The 24,765-nt window shown below is 43.5% G+C and overlaps 1 protein-coding gene across 1 annotated transcript in view; it reads right to left on the bottom strand.

The window, feature by feature from the left end:
* Nucleotides 1–6,036: 6,036 nt before the first annotated feature.
* traf4a (tnf receptor-associated factor 4a) overlaps nucleotides 6,037–24,765 on the bottom strand; it is a 34,258-nt gene continuing 15,529 nt past the window's right edge. Inside the window, exons 2-7 of the mRNA XM_071914616.2 lie at nucleotides 16,624–16,675; nucleotides 12,255–12,359; nucleotides 11,781–11,942; nucleotides 10,891–11,052; nucleotides 9,457–9,612; nucleotides 6,037–8,575 (exon numbers count right to left, since the gene is read on the bottom strand). Of these exons, the coding sequence (XP_071770717.1) occupies nucleotides 7,943–8,575; nucleotides 9,457–9,612; nucleotides 10,891–11,052; nucleotides 11,781–11,942; nucleotides 12,255–12,359; nucleotides 16,624–16,675 (1,270 nt within the window). The 3' untranslated portion in view covers nucleotides 6,037–7,942. The remainder of the gene's footprint in view (nucleotides 8,576–9,456; nucleotides 9,613–10,890; nucleotides 11,053–11,780; nucleotides 11,943–12,254; nucleotides 12,360–16,623; nucleotides 16,676–24,765) is intronic.

Raw genomic sequence — 24,765 nt, forward strand, 5'->3', positions numbered from 1 at the left:
CTAATATTCACTGATTGGTGATGGAGTGTCCGATCTCTCATTCTCTGTGAACGTTACCCTCCGTTTTGGCATCAATGAAAACTACTGCATGGAAATTTCAGGCTGATTTAAGTGAAGCAAAAATGCTAATTCAGGATGAGTGTCAGACAAATTTCTCAGCGGTAGAAAAACAAATCTGCTTAAATTTCTAGAATTTCTGCATTTACATCAGGTTGCAGAAAACTGGCAATTCATCCTCCTTATGTATCACTTTTATAAAATGTTTGTTGTCACGTGAAAAATAAACATTTTCCATTAAGCTTCACGTATTTATTAGTCTCTGGACCTACTTCTAAACAGCAATCATTAAGTCTGAGCCATGTTTTGTCTCTTCCTATTGAACTACTGCTTGTCAAAAGAATAAAAGAGTGAAGGTCTAAAACATACTAACTCACAGAAGTCTCACAGCACTGTATAATTTCTGCTAAATTTAAGTCCTTTGTACCCACAAACACCCACACATGCGTTTGCGCTTACAGTTTACAGGATCATAATTACTCAAAATCATATATATCAAGCTGTACTGTTTGGGAAGCAACTGACATCAAGAAACCACTATCCCAAAATCCTCTCTTCTCTCCCACAGTACGCTCTGGTCTCAAACAGCGGTTGACAGCTTCTCACACCTCCGTGGTTGTTTGCATCAGAACTGTCGGAGAATCCACACAGATGTGTCAAATACTGGCGTTCCCGACTGTTTTACGAGTCCTGCGTCCTTTATGACCCCTCAAACTACCAGCGACGAGCCGGAGCCCTGAGTGGGAAAAGGGCTTGCAGGCCCCGTGTCCACATGCTGTACATCTTTGTCTAGTGGTTTCTTAGAGAACAAGTGAGAGGAGAGGAACAGTGCAGCCTGGGTTTCCAAAGGAGGCGAGAACAGCAATAAGCTCAAATATAACAGTTATTTTTGGGAGGTCAAGCAGACAAATATGAAAGGCACGCTCATGGACCGCTACCCGGCCTTTTCCCTCAGATATTTTCATACAGGATACATTAACGCATGAGAGAATACAGTGCAGTACACAGTGTGACTTAAAACAAACCCTTACAATTTGCAAAACAAGCAAATCAATGTCAGTGAATGATGAAAGAACAACCACAGCGCATATAATTTTCTAATAAGGTGGAATTTTGTTAATCAAAACCCTTTGAGAATGACTGAAATACATTGAAATGCTGGAATAAATAAATCATATATATTAAAAAAATTTAAATATTCATTCACACATATTCCCAAAGACCCTATAATTTAATTTGCTGCTGGAATTCTTCCGTTTGCATGTAGCAACAAGAGAACAGCAAGTGTGTGCAGTGAATAGAAAATACTTTTGCTTAGCTGCATATTTCAAGTATTCTGCTTGTGGTTTTGACTTCGGAGATTTAGGTGCTTGAGCTTCTCCTGTGTCCGTATTGCCCAGTCACGCAGAATAAAACACAACTTGTAGCATATATTTATTACGATCAATAGGAGGTCTCATTGACATGTGTGGGTGAACATATGGCCTGTGAGCGCTCCCAGTCCCTTCCCCCCCGAGGCTAGTGCGCTACACCAATAATCCAGGCCAGTAACTGATCCAGCCTAGGCAGCATTGTGCAGAGAGGTAGCCACGGTGGGTCTGGCCTTTGGCCCTGGGTCACTGCTTCTGGTCTTGCTCGACTGGCTTTTGAAAGAGATGAAAACTATCAATCACTCGCTGGATGGATGTATGTCACATGAAATACGTCAGTGCACAGGAGAGGATATCGGTCTCTAAATGGTGTAGCATCCAGATCTCATTCCCAGGTTCCATAAACTCAGCGCGTTCCTGCTGCTATGTCAGAGAATAAGCATCATAAGCATAAAGTCATGGTCGTGATCAATGAGGAGAGTGTGGCCAGACAGCCTTATCATGCCCATTATAGTTCCTGTTGACAATATTGTGTTGTGCAGTGTATGATCAAAGAACAAGCTGATGTGAAAGGGGACACCTTGATGGGAATGTATGGAAAGTAAAGGGAAAGAAGCCTTCAGTGTCTTCATATCTGTAGTCTTGAAGTCTATGAAGTCAGGCGGTTATAAACAGAGAAATGAATCAAACAGAAATGAGTAGTCGAGTTCACACAGCGACAGAGTCATGGGAAGTTAAACAGGGCTGTCAGTGAATTAGATGACTCATCTGTGGTTAGGGTCTCAGTTGACTGTTTCAGACATTTTTAATGATTTTTGTACAGGGTATTTATTAATGCAAATATACAGGCACATCTCTTGCATCACAATATTCACAAATGTGTCAATATTCAAGAGGACAATGATATACACTTTTTTTTTTTTAAACATTTGCAGCTGCCCCAGTTTGTTGCAGATAAATGGAATATTCTCAGTCAAAAAAGCCTATTAGACTATTAGTCATATAAGATTTTTCTTTAGTTGGTTATAGTCTTAGATAGCCATTAACCTCAACCTGTGCTGTTTATTCTGGTCCTTTGATGTACAATTCTGCAAGATCCACTAGTGCTGAAGAACATTCAAAATCACATCTTTTACGTTTTGGCTGGGAGGGTGGAAGTAACTAATTACATTTACTCACCTTACTGTAATTGAGTAGCTTTTCTGTGTACTTGTACTTTTTGAGTATTTTTTCAAATCAGCAATTTTACTTTTACTTAAATACGTATTACTGGAGTATTGTACTTCACTACATCTTAAATTACTTCCATTAGCGAGTAAACATTTTGTAGGCTCTTCATGAGCAACAGAAACTGGACATTCATAAATTGACAAATTGTGGACCTTTGCAGTGAACAGTCAGTCAGTAAGGAAGAGAAGAGAAATCTGGCTTTACTTTGTCCACTTGATTGAAGGAAAAGAGTTTGAATTACATGGAAAAGATCACAATAACAATGTTCTCTTTTCTAAAAAGTAACTCAGTAACTTTTACTCTGAGGACATTTTAAACAAGCTACTTTTGACTTTTACTTAAGTAGAGGTTTACACCAGTACCTTTAATTCTACTTAAGTAAAATATCAGCAAAGTATCATTACATCTACTTGAGTAGGACATTCTAGTACTCTTTGCCCATGAGTAATGGAAATTAGATATATGGATATTCCAAGACAGATAACTCGATTATAAACAATTATAAAAAATGTGTCAGCATCAATTAACCAGGTCAACTTCCTTGTAATTATTTGATACTTGACAAGGCGATTCTGATTGTGATTATCAACACTTCTCAAGTAATACTGAATCATCGTTGAAAATTGCACCTAGAAATCCTTCAGTCCGTGTTTCACCCTGTTGAGTCAGCCGACCTTTGAGCTCCTTGTCACTATCAGAGGATCAGGGCATCTGTCAGACTCCTGAGGAGACTGTGCTGGGATCTCAGCTCAGATGTTTATCACTCTTGGGACGTGTTTTCTCACTGCTGAAGGACAACAGTACGCCAACTCACACACACACACACACACACACACACACACACACACACACACACACACACCGCCCCGCTTCAGCTCCAGCTCCTGAGCAGACATTGTTTAACTTCAGCATGAGGGACGACAGCATGGCACCGCTACATAAACCACAGCTTCTCTTTGATGTGTTATTTTTTATGGGCGAGGAAAGCCTTATGGGCTGGGTCCTCCTCGCCTCCTCCTCCTCCTCCTCCTCCAACCCAGCTGGCATCTGACTTTGAACACACGTTGACCAAAGGTTGGGCAAGCTCACCAATCAGGAACGGCATCGCTGTGTGCAGTGTGTGTGTGTGAGAACGTGGGTGTACCTGCAATTCATTTACCAAGCAGAGGGTCATTTGAAAGAGCAAAGCCAAAGGGCAGTTATTGTACGCTGAGCCGCACGTGACTCATCTGCTCTGCATGGGAAACATGGAGCTCGCTAACATGTAATTAGCTGTTACTATTTTCATTCCGCATGGCCCTAAAGCAGCACGAGGCTGTCGGTTGTACACCCAGTGCCAGGAAACTCTGAGGCTGTCATGGCTTTTGGGTATTACTCTTCAACTTTAGCTAAGTTTCTCTATAGAGAAGCATTAGTCTGGGGACACAGAGGGGACTGTCCTGACCAGAGGACCCCTCCCTGAAATGAATGAGCCCTCTTATTACTCGCAGTGGGGAAAAATACACTTTGCCAAGTAAACAGCTATCCAGAAGTTCATAATAAGTTCATTTACAAAGCATTTTTTCAAGGATATTGGTAAAATCCTAAAGAAGCAGTTGTAGTTAGCTTGTAGTTGTAGTGAAGGAAAGTGGAGTTATGCTTATAGAGTATATTTTGTGTTCATTAAAAAAAGAAAAAAAACAAGAAAAAAAAGCAGATTAAGAGGTTTGAGATTATACGTTTTAGGAAGGCCTCAGCCAACTATTGTAAGTGGAAAACAGGACTGTCCTCCTAAGGGACTTCTCAGTGACTTTGAGGTAAAAAGCTCATTTTCCCCTTCCCTAAATCCTGCACTGAACATCGTCCAAACTGCAAGCTAATGCAAACTACTGGCACGACATCAAAGCAGGGGCTGGTGTCTGCCTCACTTCCTCTGCCCCCTTCCCTCTGTTCCTCCGGTTCGCTCCATCTCTAGAGGTGTCAGAGCAAAGAAACAGGCTACAAGAAAGACAGGACATTTTAAGTAGAACCTCCTTGTCTTACAGTTTGGCCGGGAAAAGTCCATTCTACCCTAGATCGCCGAGTAGGCAGTCAGCATGGAATGGAAATAAAACAAACTGACTACTGAGGAAAGGCATATCAATGAGAATTTCATCAAAGAAATTCATCAGATAGAATAAAATGATCGCTTTCTTTGACCTGAACTGTTTCTGGACTGGAGTATGGTAATGTTTGCTAAAATTAAACTGTTCTGCTACATGATAACCTTGATATGATCCACAAAAGGAATGACATATGAGCTGAGGTGAAACTTACATAAATCACTGGAAGTGAGAGTGACAGACCAACACTGCTCACTCACGTCTAATAATGCCAAAAAAACATAGAAAAAGAAATTCAGCACATCCAACAGGAAAGATGAATGGATTACCGAGGAGGATTATGATGTACTGATGGGCAATGAACAAAAACCTAGACAAGGGGGTAGTTTTGAATTTAATGGATCCCATCGACGATTAATGAGCGGAGAAGAGTCCTCGCTCGTTGCTTTGGCAGAACGGGCTGCAGGGGAAGTGTATCACTCTCAAAGTAGACACACTATATATCGGAGGTTAACTGTATGAAGTCTTTATTAAAGTAACAACTTGACTCTTCTAAAAGCAATCAAGAGATGTGAATAAACTGAGCTGCCCCATCACTGCTCACTCACATTTTAAACAGTCCAAACAAAGCTTGTTGCTACTTTTTGCCCTCTTGAGATCAGCTTTTTTAGCCCTTCAGTACCTCTTAGGATTAATATTGCTTATAGATCAATCATTCATTGGTGTCTTTTAAAGGTTTAAGTCCATGTTGAGAGAGAGTTAATGTCACATGGTGTTTGTTTTTTCGATGTCTGTCTGTATTTGATGCAGTAAAACAAAAAAGGAAAACAAGATGCACTTTAGCTGGCTAATATGCCTCCATAATCACCATGACATATTTAACATAACCAGTTATGTTAATTAAGTATTTAATTAAGTTGGTTAAGGCATTAATCAGTAAATATTTCAATGCAAAAATACATGTCTTCATAACACACGGTTGGTATTAATACAAACTCTGTATCTTAACGTATTAAGGAGTTATAGTAGTTTCAAATATGCAAATTTAAGCAGCAAGGTGCTCCAAAAGTTGATCTAATCTATAGTGGGAAACTGTGGTGTCAGTATAAAAGTTTCTATCTTGTATTGTTCTTGAATTATTGTGTTTACGAATTTTAAGAATATGTCTACACACAGACAGACAGGTATCACCATGACGACATAATGTCCCACATTCAAGAACGTTCCAGAAATCAGAGTGATTTTACATCGTAGAATCTGTACTTAGTAGTACAAAATGCTAGGACATGTGAAGCAGCTATAATAGATGGTATTTTATTTCAATTTAAGAAATTGACAAGCACTCATCAATCAACATATTAAAACATTTGCGCCATCTGTTCAATCAAACGCACATGATGGCTCCTTAAAATAAATACTTTTAAGAGGAAATAATACAGACAGAATATGTGAGATTCAAACCACACGGACAAACAAAGTATCCAGATGCCCGAGAGACGAAAGGGTCTGAAAATTCCCAAAGTCAACCCCGACTCTCCAACGAAAAGTGTTGTATAAAACAGTTAAGCATTTTTAAAAATACAGAATCTTACAAAAAGTTTTATTTTTCGTACTTCTTTAAATCACTGTAAAATATCAGCTGGTATTATAACAAGAAATCAGGAGTTTCCATGTATGATAAAAAGACAGAATGTGCTTCTGCATTTTTACATTAGTATTCACATACGTCATGAATGTACTGTATGATCAAAGTCCTCCACCTCTCTGATGGTGCGGCGATGGAGTCTGAGACAGGTGGATCGCACAAGGCTGCTTTTCTTCGACCGGTCCCCGTAGCCGGACTGTGTGCCGAGCTGAAGATGCACACCGGTGACCATGGTAACAACAAAGGTGCAGTCCGTCCCGAGACTCCCACATATTTGCAGAGACCCCGTCACTAACCGTCTCTCAAACAGCCTCCGCACACCATCCATGCCCAGGCTATGTAAAACAACGTACTTCACAGCCAAGTGTTCTGATGATTCAAACCATTGTCTTTAAAGGATATATTATCAACAGTGTTCACATTTTCTGTATATAAAAAAACAAAAACAACAACTTTGTTCCACTTGACAGTTCTTCCACTCTCAACCTGTCGCTGTCCAAAAAAAGACAAAATAGCCATCAAGGGGGAGAGGATTTCAAGAATACAGGTTACAGTACAAAAACGTGGTCCAGGTGGTAGCACATGAAGCATGCATGTGTTTATGTTGCCCCCCCCCAAAACCCCTCATGCCAAGACATATAAAAAGGCCACATGGCTTTTCCTTCACTCTTAAATGCACAAGTACTCCGACAAGTCTGACTGGCCTCTTTGTCTGCTCTGCCCATCTGAAGACCAACACAAGGTGCTTTTCTATTGGCGGCCTCAACAATAGATACGGTGCCTCCTCATAGGATCACTATGACGTGTGTGTTTGGTACATCGAGGTGTTCCTGAAACTATTTACGATTGGGGTCGAACTACCGAACACAAGTCCCACACTGTTGTTGTGAAGGAGCGGTAACTATAAAAGACGGATCTATAATTTGTTAGTTTGTGTACCCAAACCGCACTAGTAACCTCTTACCAGGGGCTTTGTATTTGTTAAGGGATCAGAGGGAGTATACTGTAAGAGCATGTAAACAAAAGGCAGTTGGGCTTGAGCTGAGTCTGCTGAGCTCCCTCCTCTTTAGATCGCCCCAGACAAAAAAAACACAACAGGGTGTCTCCAACCAGATTCCAACTTTCTTTCTACTCTAAGTGCAAAGGCTTAGCGAAGCCCTTCGCCCCTATTTATATTTTTTCCCATAATCTTAACATCTGTACTGCTGAAATAACACAACAAAAATATAACTTAAGATAAAACTCTCTAGGCACTGTTTGATTTCCAAGGCTTTTCATTGTAGATTGTGATAAAAGGTAAGCAAACAAACAAATTCTTAAAAAAAGGAAACATCAGAGAGTGATGGTTCTGCGGACCAAACACTTTTTCCTCTGCGGTATATCAAGGTCCTCCAGTCAGCTAACCCAGCCAAACAGACTAGCTTCAAGCTCTGCGGTGGAGAGGCCGTAAGGAAAGAAAGTGTCTAAAGGGTAAGTGTGTAGAAGTTTTCAAGGTTAAGTGTCAATTCCAGTCTTGAACCTATCCTCCTCCTTCATAATAAGAAAAAAAAGAGGAGATCTTAAGCCATAATCTTCTGGGGTATCTCTATAGAAGCCTTGAGGAAGATGCAGTTGTCTCGGATGTAGTTTCTCTTCTTGATCTCTTCGTGAGAGATGAACTTGGGGTAGCCGAAGCCCAGGGTGCTCTCGTCCAGCGAGTTGCGGCTGCTGCAGGGTTTCTGGAAGTTCTTCCAGTTGGGGTCGGGATTGAACGTCTCGGTGATGTGCTGGGGCTTGGAAAGCGACGGGTCGCTCTGGTCCAGGATGGAGAAAGTCACCTTGTAGGAGAAGGGCCACTCCAGCAGGTTGTCGTACTCCCCGGGCAGCACGCGGATGTAGATGGACAGGTGGGAGCCCTCGCCGCTGCCGTTGCCGTTCAGGAAGGCCGAAACCTGCAGCTTGTAGCCGTAGCGGTGGGTGTAGAAGGGCGGGCTGAAGAACTCGTGGTTGTTTCGGAGCTTGGCCTCCTGCAGTTTGCGGGAGTAGTCGTTTAGCTTCCAGATGAGCACGCCATCGTGGCTGACGGACAGCTCCTCCATCTCCCTCCGCAGCTCCAGGATCTCCTGCCGCTGGCGCCCCACCAGGTTACACATCATAGTCAGGTGAGACTTGGTGGTGTCTTCCAGGTGACGACCGATAGCCAACTTGGGGCACTGCCGAAAAGAGAACAAAGAGATTATTTACAAAGACAAACTGGAGGGGTTTCATGCACATCCAAAATACACAGGAGCAGAAATTAAATGAAGACAAGAGGAACTGTTTCAATGCTCCCAAAAAGTGAAATTTACTTCAAACTATGACAATTACATTTCAACCAAACATGGTCTTCAATATTTACAAATATTGATAAATATATATATACTGCATACTGAGCATGAGGGGAAATGTATAGCACATACTGTTTATCGTTTAGCCAGAGTTTACACATACACAACTAACTCTATACAGCAAAAAATGGAATATTGCCTCCACACATCTTCTGCCATACACTGAAGATGACGAGGATGTGGACATTTGCATTATTCTATTTGCTGTTTTCTCTTCTGTTGGGGAGAGACTTTCATGTATTTTGTCAGGCTGTCTGTAAATGCTATACACCAGGCATTCCAGATGCCTTGTAATTTTACACACAGAGCTGACACCCCCCCCCCCACCCTCCCACCCCCAAGCTTGTCCACATTTTCTCAAATTGACGTCAGATTCAAAAATAGACAGAAATGCGCTGTCAGAATATAGAAGTGTTGCTCTCATTAAAATAGACCCTACAGGCACAGCACTGTATGTTTGAAAAAAAATAATTGCTTTGGAATTTGCGGAGCAGGAATACGAGGGAAAATATAACGAGGAAAAAAAAAAAAAAAATCAAAAAACATACACATGTAAACAACATAAATAAACAAAAATGGCACTTGATGATGATATACCAACAACGGTCTTGCCAAGAAACCTATAAAGCTCTACCTAAGACCAAAGCAATATTTGAATCCGAAAAGCAAGGCTTCTTTGGAGGCTGTTTGGTGTGTGTGAGTCTTACCCGGTGTTTGCAGCCGGCGTCTTTGAAAGGACACAGAACGAGCGCGCTGCCACAGTTGTCCTTCACATGGTTGGCCAGATCCTCTCGGGCGATGTTGGGTGTGCCGCACTGGTTTGGGCACTGGACAGGAAAGCGAGGGCAGTGGTACTGGTGGTTCTGTTGGGAAGGCAGGGACATTGTCAATATGGGCAGTGATGATGACTGACTGCATGAGTGATAAGAAATTAACGGGCCTCAGGGCAAAAGCACTCTCGAAAGTTCATAAAATGTCCGTGATATTAAAAATGAGGGGGCAAAAAATGTCCCTGCTAATTCGGGGCATCCTTTTTTGCATTTCACCCTGGTAACATTTTTTCAATGAGTTGTCATATACTGACGTGTGAATGTGACCACTGTTCCCCCAGCGCCACTATGACTGGGGAGATTCTTTCCAGTGTGTTCTGGGAAAGAAAAATCAAGCTGTTTTTGATCAGAAAACAACCAATCACACAGCTTGAAGCAGAAGAAAATGTTTGCTCCACGCAGCCAGCAGCAGAAGAAAATGCCGCACACAAACCGCCATGTCAACAAAAATTAAACAACCAATATCATAAAAAACTCAACAACTGAGGGATGGAAGATGGACTGGTTTGGGGACAGAGAAAATGGCGCCATTCTCTAAAACAAAACAAATCTTAGTGGTACAAATTTATGTTTAATATTTAAGTTTATTTGCCCATATGAAAATAAACACTCATAGTTCATTGAAATTGCCCCTGAAAAAGACCAAAATGCCCCTAAACATCAGATTATGGGGACAAAAAATGCCCTCTGAAAAAGAAAAGTTACTTGCATTGGGGTGTAATAAATAAGAAATGTTGTCACTAAAATGTAATGATTGGAACAAACTGTTTTTTTAATTGATCTTGATGCATCATAAACCATTCTGTGCTAGATTGAGATATTATGTCTTGGCTCAAAAATCTGCAATAATGGGAGAGAGGAGAGTGTGAGTGACTGCTGTGCCTCTGGTCAGGATGTGTGTGTGAAGGCAGGTGCTTCCAGATGAAGGCGCAGCCAGCTAAACAGCAGCATGCACTTACAAGGCGCTGCCACAGGGCAGAGACACCATGAGTGCCAGCCGTCCTGCTACCACGGGCCCCATGCCATCCTGCTCTGCTGAGCCCGAAAACCCTTTATCAGCCACATGCGAGATGACACAGCTATAATGACATTGGCGGGAGAAGCACTCCCTCTAACAAAGCATTGACACACTGATACCTTACACGCCTCAAAGCTCAGAGTCTGGGCACGGAGCCGGCTCAATCTTGCCAAATGTAATAACGTTATTTTCACTAATAAGAGAGAATTTGCCCCAGTCGTTTCAGGAAGGACCGGGGAACCCGACTGTCTGGCAAGACAATCCGTACACGTGCGAGCCTGCGCAGAACTGACCTGGATTGTGTCGAAGACAAACTCCTTGCCACAGTACTTGCAGGGCTGTGTGCGTTTGGGACACTCTGCCATGCTGTGTTGGGACAGGAGGCGACGCATCATCCTCGCCCCACACTTATTCTCACAGTACACACTCTCCTGGGGACAGATGCCCTGGTGGTTCTGGAGAGAAGGAAGGAGAGAAACACAATCAGAACAGGGTCAGACAATCAAACGTTGCTGCAAATAGACTGTTGTTACACTGAGGGAAAAAATTGAGTAAATATCCATGTTTTCCTAGCTCTGAATTGCACAAACAAAAATTATAATCTTTCTGGAAGCTATGGGGGTGCACATTAGATGAGCTGTTTGAGATGAATATGGTTACTTATAGTAAAACCACATTTGCAAATGTGGCCCAGTGACTTCACATTTAGTAAAGTAACCAGTCAAACTATGTGCCTCATGATTAGATGTTTAATGATGAAATCCAAAGGTGAAAAATGTGTATGTAATTCCCATATGAAAGCTGAAGATGGATTCCTGCCCCTGTTGTTGTGTGCAGAGGAGAGGCCATGTGGGCCAGTGCAAACAGAGGAGGGGCAGCCCGGTACAAAAATGACAGAGGTGTTAGTGAGACGAACCCTGGGGTCCTTCAGCTAGAAAACACATACAGTATGAAAGGGCCAGTCAATGCTTCTTTCCTTTTTGCCAACACACGTGTTATTTCAAAATACACCGACACCCTCTGCAGGGAGTCACGCGAGCGCATTGGGCTTCCTGCTGCCTTTCACAAAGCCCGTCTTTCATATAGGCACGGAAAGTTGTGGCGTCATTCGGGTTGTTTACTTCAAACTCCTGCTGCGTCATAATATAAAAAAAAAAGAGACAGGTTCAGTCTCGGTGTTTACCTCGTAGGCCTCACCGGTGAACTCACTCCCACAAAACTCGCACTTGACCTTGCGCTTGGGGCAGTCGTGCTGCAGGTGGTCGGGCAAGTCGCGGCGCGTCAGCTTGATGGAGCAACGGTTGGGGCAGGGTATCACATTGAAGGCGCAGGTGGAGAAGTGGCCCTGAGGGAGACGGAACGAGAGAAAGGAATGTGTCATCAGGCAGACACAAACACACACACACACACACACACACACACACACACACACCCTCAGACTGGCATTCAGCCGGGCCTCAACAAACACAAGAGGAGGGAGGGAGGAGAGGGGGGGGGGGTAAACAGGTACCAGACGGAGATACACAAGTCGCAGTGTGAGATAAGGCGATACAGATAAAAGAGGGGGGAAGAGCAGACAGACAGAGAAACTGACGGGGGAAACAGATGAAGGGAAGGTGAGAGAGAGAGGCAGGAAGATGCTATCAAAGCCTCTCACCTGGAGCTGCTTCATCTGGCCGGTCCAGCGGCAGCCCTCCTCGCTGTGGATGCAACGGATGGGCAGAGCCAGGATCTGCTGCTCCAGCTCCGGGTCCGGGTAGATCTGAGGAACAAACACCAGGACGAGGTCAGCGCTCCAAATGACACGGTGTGTTCCGGGTACGGCCGGGGCGATAACACAGGCACATCTACAGTGTCAGCCTGGCAAGAGGTGTGAGAGGAGCTCAGAGGGTCATGATGGTTTCAGTGCTCGGACAAATAGCCTCTTTGTTAAACCTGCAGTCAGCAACTTTGCACGTTGGTGGCTCCAAATGCAGGCGAGACTTCAAGAATTTTTTTTTGAACTTCAAAACCCAGAAATATGTAACGTGCCGTCACAGAACAGGAGCACGCTCATGTTCTGTGCTTAAGAGAGAGGTATCACATGTTCTGTGATACCAAAGGGGCGAGAGAGGCAAAAGATCCAACGCAGGCGAGTCCGGGAGCGCTCGCCCACTGCTGTTAAGTGGATAGTTTTTATTTCGCTCTTAAAAGTTTTGATTCGTGACTTCCTGTGGGTGGAGAAGTATGCATAACCGACACCAGAATTTCATTTGGGCAAACTACAGAATCTACAGGGTCTCAATTAGCGGGGGATGGGACACTCTTCTCTTTAGCAGCCCCACTTTATGATTTAGACTGTATTTTTGGACCGTAGGCGCAGCACCATACACTGCTCTGGGGGTTTATCATATTGCTAGTTTAACATTTTGAAGTGCGTATGACTGGAGGTGTGGCCAGGACGGCCCGGCCATCACTAGTCTTGTTACATAAAGATCTTGTAGCCCTTGTGTAGCTCTAACTGGGTAGTTGAAACATCAGCATTTTTACAGTTACAGTGGGAAGTTAATTCCTACATTATATCGCAAAATGAATGCTCAGCTCAAAAGAAGAATCCTTCATCAGAACACAAAAAGAGGAAGGTCAGAATATTGGTCAGAGTCATGAGATTTAGTTGGAAAATTAATCAGCTCAACACGCCCGTGGTGAGGAGCCCTACTCCAGCACAGTGACAGTCAAACCAACCGCTGCACTGATAATGAGTGAGTTTATGGGTTTATGGGACCTTTGAGAGGGAGAGTGAGACAGAGAGAGAATGGGGGACAGAGAGAGAGAGAGAGAGAGACAGAGACAGAGACAGAGACAGAAGAGAAAGAGAATTTTCTTCGGTCACTGAGCGAAGGGGATGAGTCAGTTTTCTACCCAGTCGCACCAAATCCTCTCCCCACAGCACACTGACTGTCCTGAGGATTTACGGCCCTGTGTGCATCTCCATCCCCCATGCCGGCGCAGGAGGAGCGCACTGGTCAAACAAGAAAAGCCACTTCCTCAAAATGTCACAACGGCCCTCTAAACAAATAACAGCTCACTAACAGCTCGGCTGTGGTCACGTGCCTCGCGCTGTCAGTATCTAAACCTGCAAAAACGTTCAGTTGGGAACCACTGCCGTCAAATTAAAAGTCAATTTGGAAATCATCGAAAGTAAAACACACCCACTTATCTAACTCATTGTGTCTAGCTGGTGTGTTACACTTAATGGATGCCTGCGTCAGATCGAGTAAATTCATTACAGTATAATCGTAACTTGTTAAGATTAATTATAAATGATATTATACATGCTCTCGTGAGCGGTGCTTGCAGCAGTCAGAGGTAAAGCAGAGATATATCTTGACTTGAACATTAAAACAGATGCTGAGCTACTGTACTTGAGGTTGCAGCCTACAAATACTGTAAAGCGTGATGCATAGAAGTAGAAGCAGATACTATTTCGCTGGCATAATCACATTCTTTGAGGAGAGCCGAAGAGGGGGAAAAAATCCTCCAAAGTAAACCGAAACACTCTCTCATTGTTCCAGTCTTGGGATCTGCAGGGGACGGCAGTAATGACCTTTTAATAACCTAGTCCCGGGCGGATCAGGGGGAGTAAGCTCTTTGGAGCTCCGACTTGGGGTTTATTCTGTCTGCTTTTGCCATTGCTGGCTGCAGTCCCGCACTACATCCCTAACACTACAATGGCAGCACACCTCTTTCCCCACTGCAACCTTCCTGTTGTTCTTTCTTATCGGACTGAACGAACCCCCCAAAAATCTAATTAGTGATTGACAGAATATTGCAATTGCGATTTAAACTGCGATTCATATCATCACAAGTTTTTCTTGTCATAAATTCTTTAGAACTTTAAAACTGTTTAAAGAAAAGTGATTTTGTTAAAAAAAAAAAAAAATAGATGTCAGTGTGGAGGATTTACTGAGTTTGAGTATGATGAAAAGTTTTGATTCAAAGATTACCTGGAGCTCTAAAACACCTTGTTCAGAAATCCATTTTGGACGCAATTCTCTCTTATGCAATTAATTGCAGCCTCTCCGATTTAGAAATCGCAGAAGTTCATATTGCGATTTCGTTTGTTTTTCGATTAATTGCTCAGCTCTACTCTCTTGTCAAGGTTGTGCTTGCGCCAGGAAGAGCTTTATCTGAGTGAGCTTGTTGTTGGGAGGCTGAGGACAGTGTGCACTGAGCGTTACAATAACCTGAGAGTAGACCACCAGCATGGGGTAATTTACAGGCGACCGGGAGCCTGTGAAGGCCTTGGTAAATAACAATGTCTGACAGGTGTGCCATGAGCACATCCTTCCCGTGGGGAGTCCTGCTATTACAGGCCCCTTCATTGCTCCCAGCGCAGTACAGCAGCAGAGCATGCAGAACAACGCTGCTGCCCCACTCATCTTGCTGCTGCACTGGGTTAATGGCTCTATAGGCCATTCAGGCTAAAGCTAACCGCATAGAAGAATTACATCCAGCGGTCTTCCCTCCAGCGGCTCCATAATCACACGAAGCCAAAAGCTGCTGAGAAACAGAGATGATCGTTTACTGTCCATTGGTTCTTTGATAGCTTTCATTAAGCTTGAAATTCTCTCATGCACAGTCCAGAATTAAGCCCTTATCCTTGTGTTGCACTCCCTCACTTTACAATGGGGAAATCACGTGTGAGAGAGACATTCTCTGACTCTGAATAAAGTCAGTCACTATCTTTCTCCCCCCAAGCACAATCTGATTAACTGCTTTAAAAAGAAAAGAAAAAAAAAAGCCAGAGTTGAATAATGGAGATTTGGATATGGTATTCTTTCTCTGGAGTGGCAGAGAGATTAAGGGGAAAAAAAAACAGAGTGGTTTTAATAAATTATCTTTCCTATTTCTATCAGATCAACCCAATGGTCTGCTTTCCCACTGTAATGAAATGAAATACAACCTTTGACTTTGGGATTATTGCTTCTATGTTACACTCAAAATCCATCCGCTGACGTTACAATGCTTACTCTTTTTTTTTTTATCATGGTGGGTACCAAACAGCAACATTTTAAGTCAAGTTTTCAATTTCTGGTATTCCAACTGAAGTGATTGGTTGGTTCTTTGGTAATGTGAGTAGCAGCCCTGCACTATAGGATGGCTAGCTGTCCCTCTGTACACCTGGCATTAAAAGGCATCTACCTCATACACAGACTGAAATCCGATTTCTCTTTCCCTTGCCAAATCGCAGATTGTCACGCAGGCCACTTCCTCGCGTAATATTTTCATCCTTTAAAATTGACAGTACACACACACTCCTCATTTCACTTGTTTCCCCATCGATGAGTATCCTGACAATCTGCTTTTGACAAGGATGCTACTATCTGCTGCCTGCCTCCTGTTTGATTTGCATGTTTGCTAGTTGTATTGGTGTACGAAAGTTTATTTCAGTTCACATAGCCTCTATATGTGGAGATGCACTGGATTTACATTTTATTGTTAATGTGGACAAATGTGTGACCACCTCCGGAGGTGGTTTGGATGATCGGATCTTCAATGCATCTTGGGTGCATTTACACCTGGACTTCATGCGTTTTTGCATTATCCATTTAAAGTCACCCAGAACACGTTAATGCCAGGTGTAAAAGGGGGTTCTGTGTGTGTGTGTGTGTGTGTGTGTGTGTTTGTGTGTGTTGGTCTCTGGGCCCGGGGCAAGAGACAAGATGACTCATGTGTCCTTCAGACCCACAGTTATCCACAGTTATATTTTGCCTTATCTTAGTATACTGGCCAGGATATGCATAACATAGATCATACATCGTAATGTGCAGATTAATCAGACAGTGCAGCCGTGATGTAAACCCAGGATTGTCTGACCACCAAAGCCATGCAAGGAGAACTACATTTCAGGTAGACATGCATACTCCATTATTTAATAATATTATACTCATTCTCAAGTTACAGTCATACTTGAGTTCAGCTGTCAGTGTGGGATTAGGAGTGAATGACAGTGTGTTAAGAGAGTTGTGAGAGTGTAACTGTACCTTGGCATAGTCCAAGGGCAGCTGGTCCTCTGGACACTTGAAGACGCCCTCACTGTAACACAAAAGAAGAGAAAAGATTTGTTATTAGCATCATTCACTACACAAGAGATGCAAGACATGATTGTAGACAATAATTATTTGCAAGCATCTCAATACGAGAGATGATAACCCATTTTTAAATAGTGTGGAAACTCATTCAGCATTTATTTTGATTACTAACCTCCATGACTGAGAGAAACCAAAGCTAAAGGGCAATTCTATAAGAGGAAGCCTGCATTGCCTTTGGTTTTATTCTGTCTGTCTTCAAAAGCATTCTTAATCTAAAAAGTTCTTTGACTCATCACACTGTATGATGGACACACACACACACACACACACACACACACACACACACACACACTGCACAATAAAGTCAGATCTCTGAGCCACTGGCTTTTATGTCATTGCTCTTTCATCTTCTCTCCCTCAGAGGATACATTTTCACAAATTCAGAGTTTTACTACCAGAGAGGAAAAGAGCACAAGTTGGAGCCTGATCTGTGTATCTATAATACATTAAGGGCTCATGCGCCCCCTTCCCAGCTATTTTTACTGTTTCCCGCACAGCTTACAGGGAGCTTTTAATTTTCGCTCTTGTTTTTAATGGGTGGATGACACTGCGTGAGTTGAAACAGCCTTCCAGCTTCTGTTTTTTGAGAGTAAAGCAGTATAAACCTTGTCTTCACACACAGGGCGCTCCCTCAGGAAAATTGATTGCTGATTTACCTGTGAGAGACTGAGACTAGTGGGTCTGAGCAGCAGCCTCTTTGTTCCTCCCTCCCTTTTCTCTTACGGCAGCACAAACCCAAATTAAGATCTGAGCTCTCGTTTCACTACAGACCCCACACAGTTACTGTAGCGCCACAAAAGAGCCCTCGCTAGTCTGTTTTAGGGCCAGATGAGCTGGGTGGCATGGCTCATTAGGGCAGCCCCTTGGCAACGCAGCACGTCCCAACCCTGATGTCATCATGAAATATTCACTGTTGTAAATAATGGAGGTGAGGCAGCAGCCACTGGGGTGAGCTGCTAAACAGAATCTAGGCTCGCAACTGCACAGCAAAGCCATCTAGCCACACAAAGATTACTTAAAAAAAAAAAAGAAAAGGCCATCAGTGGCTGATCTGCTGAGACGCTGTAATGAGATGTTGGGGGTGTTGTGATCATCTCCTGCTGTCCTGGATCAGAGATCAGGAGGATCTGGAGGAAGGGCTAAAAAATAGATATATTCTATACATGCTGTTTCTATGTTTCACAAAGTATAGGATCAAAATGTTGCCATAGTAGACCGTTTTTAAGGGAAGCTACTGATGCTAGAGACTACAATAACAGAACTGTACAGAAACACGTTTTGTTTAAAAGTCACAAGCCCTGAAGCTCTAACTGACCTACCGTGTGAAGGAGATAAACAGGCAACTTTTAATGAAGAGACTTCTCATAACCCTAACTCATCCCTACATTACATTTAAACTAATTAAGGGACAGCGACGTGCACACAGTAGGGCAACTGTTTGTCCCTTGCTGCTTTAATTTGGTTGGCTACTGTGGCACCTGACCACGGCCCCCAGAGGCACTGGGACATGTGACAGGACACGAGTGTGTGTGCACTTCGCCCCGTCTACACAGCTGCTATTACACCAGGGAATGTGCAGATGGGGGGATGGGAGAAGGAGTTGATGAAGGGGGGGGGGGGGGGGCAGCGTATGGCGGGGGGAGGTTAATGCATGACGAGACAGCAGTAATTCTCCTCCATTAGGGTCACTGTGTCAGCAGGGAGCTGGAGACCAATTAACAAGCCACAGCGGACTATAAAAGAGGGTCAATCGATTAGAGGCTAGGAAAGCCCAGTCAGCAGAGCATCTCATATGTAGTGTGAAATCATTTACTCATCGCCATCATCGAGGAATCATCTCACTCTATGGAGATACAAGTCAGGACGGGTTTCACAGCTATGGGCGGTGTGTAGGTGTGGAGAACACTGCCTGTCCCGTAGCCGCACAGCGAGAGGAAATGGGAAGCGACAGGCTCTCAGTTGTGGACAGGGGCGATGCAGGCGCAGGCAGGGTGCAGCCAGCGGCCCCGTCCAGCTCTGGCCCCTTATCTGACGCACAGAGAGGCAGACAGGCGAAAAGAGCCTAGTCACAGACTGTCAGGATGATTCCCTCCCCGGTTGTAGAGAAAGTCCTGCAGCCACACATTCATGTGTTCGGCCCAGTGCTGATAATGCCACTCGACTCTCTTGCCCGCTTGTTAGTGGAGCTCATTGCCTCTTTGTGACAGCAAATTAGCAGTGAAAGGTAGGGCCAATGCCGTAACAAAAGTTCCTATTCAATTCCATCCGTCTTCCCTCTCTGACTAACAATTTCTATGACTATTTGAAGGCTGCCTTATAGAGAAGACGAGCGAGTAGCGTGACACAAAATGATCACACATCACAACCTTGACTCAAGGCCTGTCTTACTTGAATCACTTCAGTCAGAGTGAGTAAAAGAGGATAAACAGTATTGTTACACTGACAAAGGGAAAACTCCTTTCTGTACAGCTTGGCAGGTGGAAACTTGCACCTTTTCTAGCCAACTCACACACACACAGCCTCTTTTGAAACAACAACAGTTCCACGCAAATGTTTGTCTACGTTACTCGGCGCTGAGATAGTGCTTTGACCACAGTTCTCAGCCTAGTCAATGAATATCCAGGGTGAGAAACTGATAAACAGGTTTCAGTGTCACGTTGGGACGCAGCAGGGGAACGGCTAAGGACTGGATAGCGTATACAATACAACCACCGCATTAAAATTTCATCGCTCTCCTCTGCCCCCCCATACCGTGAGAGCAGCGCAGGCTCTACAGCTGTTCTGCTGAGATCCAGGCCTGCGGTGGCCCCAAAGCTAAATGTTCAAATCACCTCACATTCCCTGGCAGACAAGGGCAACCATCATAATGTCTAACTTAGCATGTGGCAAAAGCATTCTCCAGCGCACTAATTAGGAGCATTTCCCCTCTGCGAGTGACATGCATCCACTGGTACAGCCCATCACTCCCTGGGACCCTGCAGCTCCTCTCCACCTCCCCCTGTAATTGCCCCTTCTCTTCCCCCGGCCTTCGAATCTTCTTTCGGGCGCAGATTAAACAGCCATCCATTCATCCAGTGATACCGGCGAGGACAGCCGTCACAACATGCTTCGTCACTCTGCATACGGCTCCTGACAGGCAGACGGTGAGAAGGACAAATCCCCCAGGTTTAATCTCGCTGGTGCAGAGCAGAGCGGAGCCTTTTTCTAGCTACGGCAAACCGGCCTGCGGGCCACACAGAGGGGGAAACCTGCCTCTCACAAACTGAGGCCGCTGACCAGAGAGCAACCTTGAAACCCGCTCTATATTGACTAACAGAGAGAGTCCTAAACAAACCCCCCTATGTTTGCCATTGTAGCGGGCAGGGCTGTGGAGACACACTAAACAAACTAAATCAAAAGCATGAGGGCTTTGGAGAGTAGAAGTCTGTGGCACATTAACACTCTAAACAGACCTCTGCCGCCCCTGTCAGAAAAGGTATTTTCTCATAGACCCAGATAGCATCGGGGGCCTTGACCGGCCCGCCCGCTAGGCTTGCTTATCTCCCGCTGGAGCTTACCACAAGGTTTTAGGTTCATCCTCATGCCAAACCCCCTTTTTCTTTTCATGTAAAAAGCTGGATTAACTTTTATACACAAACAAAACCTTAAATGTCACCAGCGCCCTCCGTTCAGGCTTCCTGGCTTTCGGTCCGCCAGCTGATCCCAATTCCCTGCTTCTGCTCTCAGGAAGTTGGGAGAAAACAGGAATTTCGTTTCATCTCAGATGGAGTTCCCGTAATCCCTCAAATCCATCAGTTTTTGTGTAAATGCGTGTGTGAGACTGCGTGTAGCCATGAGGTTCTTCCTCCAAGCCTTCCATTTTGAACAGTAATGAGTGCAGTTAGACATTATTTTGCATCACATGACTACTACATTGAGAAATTGGTATGTCTTTCTCTTCTGCGATGGATTTCTCCCTGTATGATTGTTGAATGTCGGTGCATTTGTCTGCTATTAAACTCCATTGTAGCTACACTGGAAATATCTCATTTACCCAGGGAAATACACAAAATGGACCCAGAAATGCAAGGTACATCACCAATAGCTGCTTTTTAAAAGTCTTTTAAAGTGGATTTTTACTGTAATACCAAAAAGTGTTTATGATGATATCATTCACATCACATATTACCAAAGTGTCATTATATTTTAAACAGTACATAAGTGAAAGCACAGTGCTGTAAAGGAAAAAAACTGTCTGCCACTTGAATTGAGTGGTCTGCCCCCACGTAAATTTCAAGCTGTTGTTACAGCTTTATCAATACACAGATGTCTATTAGTAACCCACAAGAGAGCGCTTAATGATGAGCTGCTGTTGGTGCTTGAAACTATACAGCACTAAATTAGCACTCTCCTGCAAAGAGGAGATGAATTACATTACATTTGCTAAATGATTTTTGATTCAGAGGTGAAGCTGATTAGCAAAATCAACCTGAGTGTGTGAATAGATCTTAAGGAAAAAGCTGCAGAAGGTGGCAGACATGCAGCAGCTCTGCCCCTCATCCTCATGACTAGTTGGAGTAACGCCTTCATGTATGCAGCCAGTGCTGACTGAGGTATCCCCGAAATTAGGTCGACTGACGGGGCTGAAGCTGGGTGGCGTTCCCACCTGTGGAACCCGATACACCATGAGGGCAGAGCGCCATTCCCCCCTCAGCTGACTTGGCTTTCAGCCGGGACAGAGACGAGCTCACCGCAGCCCTCTCATTTGTCTCAGAAGGGAGGAGCAGCTTCTACTTTCTCAGAGTGCGATGACACAGTAGCACACAGGTGGAGTGACTCCTCCCTGTGTGGGATATTCACAGCAGATGATGCTCTGACAGCTCCTTGTGTGAGGTTTAATACGTACAAGATTAGCTGTCCATAGTTGTGGTTTGCTCAGGATTATGTTGTGCATAAGCCTTCTGACCTTTGTGATGACATTCTCCTTGGTCGCACTAATATGAAGGAAACAGTCATGTCTGGGAACAGGCCAAGTCACCTTCTTATGCACTGAAGCAAGGCATTGTATGATCAAGCTAACAGTTTATTTATGTTAAAGGACAACTGACTTTTTGGGAGCTTGGCCCATTGGTCACCTTATCTGACGAGAAGATTGGCACCAAAATCACCTCCTGTAGAAAGCTCTGTCTGGTGCGCATGCTAACACTTTAGCATAGAGTATGTTAAGTAATTGTAGGCGATTAGCATTATCCAAAAGATAATTTTTAAAGATAAGTTTTGAAGATAAACCTTTTAGTAATACAAACTTGGCAGCTTTTATTCTGGGGCCTGTAGATTTAACAAAATCTCAATCGTCATCATTAGTGAAGTACATTATGGATCAACAGCGCAAAATCTATCACAGTCTGGCTAACTTTGCTCACATTCTGTATAAACAAAACAAGTTAGAGTCTGACGGGAAGAGAGATCTTCTTCCACTGAAAATAGTTCCAGAGCATCTCGTTCTTTCTCGTCTGTTTTACAAATCTCCTAAACAGGCCTGGCAGGTTATCTAACCATCCAGCCTTAGAGCTGCTACAAGTTCTCGTTTTCTCACTTTTAGGATAAGTATGTTACGCCTACGTAACATACTGTATGCTAAAGTGTTAGCATGTGCAGCTATCTGCTCACAGAGATGATTTTGGTGCCAGTCCTTTTGTCATATTGGCTAAGGTAACCAATGGGTCATACTCCAAAAAGTCAGTGCAGTCCTTCAGCTTCATTTACACGGTTTGGTTTTTGATGGATCTCAGGGACGGGCCGTTCAGTTTGGTAGAAACAGGCCTGAGGTGCATGCTTGTCCAGAATATGCCACCTGTAAAATCCCATCTGACTTACACTACTGGTCACTGAGGGCCACTGGCAGCTGTTTCATATGAAGTAACAATGGTTGACAGTCTGTAGGTCATGGTCATCAACAAGAGGGAAATAAACTACATTTGACTAAATGTCAGACAACCGTAAGAAGAAAACAGGTGAAGAATGAAAAAGCGTTCCACGGTTATTCCACACATCCAAATAAATCTAGCGCATCTAAACTCTAAAGTATAACTTAACACCTCTGTTTTATGCTTCCTCATCCAGAAAAAAATACTATTTTTACTGTGTTGCTTCGCCTAAACAGGCAAAAATGATGCAAGTGGAAGAAAGAGACTACTACGAGGACAAGCACGTGGGTGGATGTCTGGCACCGTTTCCCTGGCTTCATCTCCTGCACCCCATGTAACACTCACTGGGAAAAAACTGTGGACCAAGATAGAAAAATGTATCACACCATTAGAGGATGGTTTACTATGAGCTACACCGAGCTGTCCACAAAACGTGAACAAAAGGCAAAATGGATTTTTGGTACTATTGGGATATCTTTTTCACTCTTCTTTATTGTACACCTACACAGTCTTTCATTTTGTGACCAGAAAAACACGGCAGATCATGACTATCTGGACACCTGAGGCCATCCGTGCTCATGCAGCCATAGCTTACGTAATGATATTCATTTTTCCTTGCAGTTCTCCTAGGCCTCACTGTGCTGACATTTGTGAGCACAAGCCATCTGTGAGCTAATTCACACAGTCCTAAAACATTCAAAAGGTTAACAAAATATCAATTTGTTTATTTTTCAAATGTCAGCTTTGTTTCAAAGCAGTAGCACCGGCAGCAGATAAAGACTAATAATGGTACAGTATATTATATCTTAGTCTTATTGAGCTTATTTATGTTGCAGCCCAACCAACTGCATGCAGAGCAGCTCTTTTCTGTGAGTGTAAACGAGAGAGACACGCTACTAAACCAAAATATGACAACAAAAAACGTGCATGTTACTGTTAATGTAATAACATTACCATAAACATAATAACCCATTAACGTAATAACAATTTGCAATTTGTAATAATCCTGATAATGTAGTAATTATTACATTATAGAGAAGGCTGACATCTTCAGTTTTCAAAAATACTATACCTGAACTGATAATATAATAGTGAAAATTCAATACACAACTGTCACCCATTCACAAATTTGGTTATTAACTAGGGTACTACATCTAAAAAAGGATAAATATGTATGGGAGAAGTCTTTCGTGATGACAGTACACAGCTTATATTTCAAAAGTTTCAACCTTCCTGTTAAAGTAATAAAACCTAAGAATGCAATATTTATTACATTAACAGGAAAAATAATTGATTACATTAATGTTAGGTAACTTTTATTACATTAGTAGGCAATTTATTACATTAACAGGATCATTACACTATTTACTGCAAATTGTTATTATGTTAATGATTACTATGTTAATGGGAAGGTATTACATTAACAGTCATGACAAGGCAAAGGTATGTTTATTGCCCAAATAAAAACTCAGTTAGTGCATCTACTCTCCTGAACGCAGACCTAGATTTCCGGGCCACAGGAGCTTTGCCCGCATGATTATAAAGCGTCTCTGGGTGGCTCATGAGGTGAAATCAGGCAATCAATCTATTTGAATTTGCCAGCAATTAGACGATGACTCATCAAAATGCCAGAGGTAGAGCTTTAGATGCGCTGCCATGATAGCAAACCGCGTGCGACTCCCCAAAGGAAGGAGCCACCTGCCAGAAGACAAGCGAGCCACACACAAACAGAGAGGAAGGAGGAGAGGAAGGATGGGTGAATAGACGGAGGGAGGGTCAGAGGGAGGGGTGCAGCCATCTGCAGACGGAGCGCAAGCCTCTGAGATGCCATAATCCATCCTTAAGTGTGCGAGGAGGGGAGACGGCGCTTACAAGTATTCATAATCCCTCGCACTGTCTCCTTCCATCAGTGTGATTGGGCTATGACACGGACTCTTTATCAGGAACGGGAGGGTTATGGAGTCTTTACAACATGAACTGCTAATCCAGCGCTTCTTAGCACACCTCATTTACTGACTCACTCTCTGCACGTTGACTTTATACTTTGGCATCCTCGCACTTTTATAACCATCACATACTCAAATTTTATAGTTTCTTTGGACTTCCTCCCCCTGAGTGATATACAGCT

This window comes from Centroberyx gerrardi, chromosome 6 (genome assembly GCF_048128805.1).
Source record: "Centroberyx gerrardi isolate f3 chromosome 6, fCenGer3.hap1.cur.20231027, whole genome shotgun sequence".
Lineage (NCBI taxonomy): Eukaryota > Metazoa > Chordata > Actinopteri > Beryciformes > Berycidae > Centroberyx > Centroberyx gerrardi.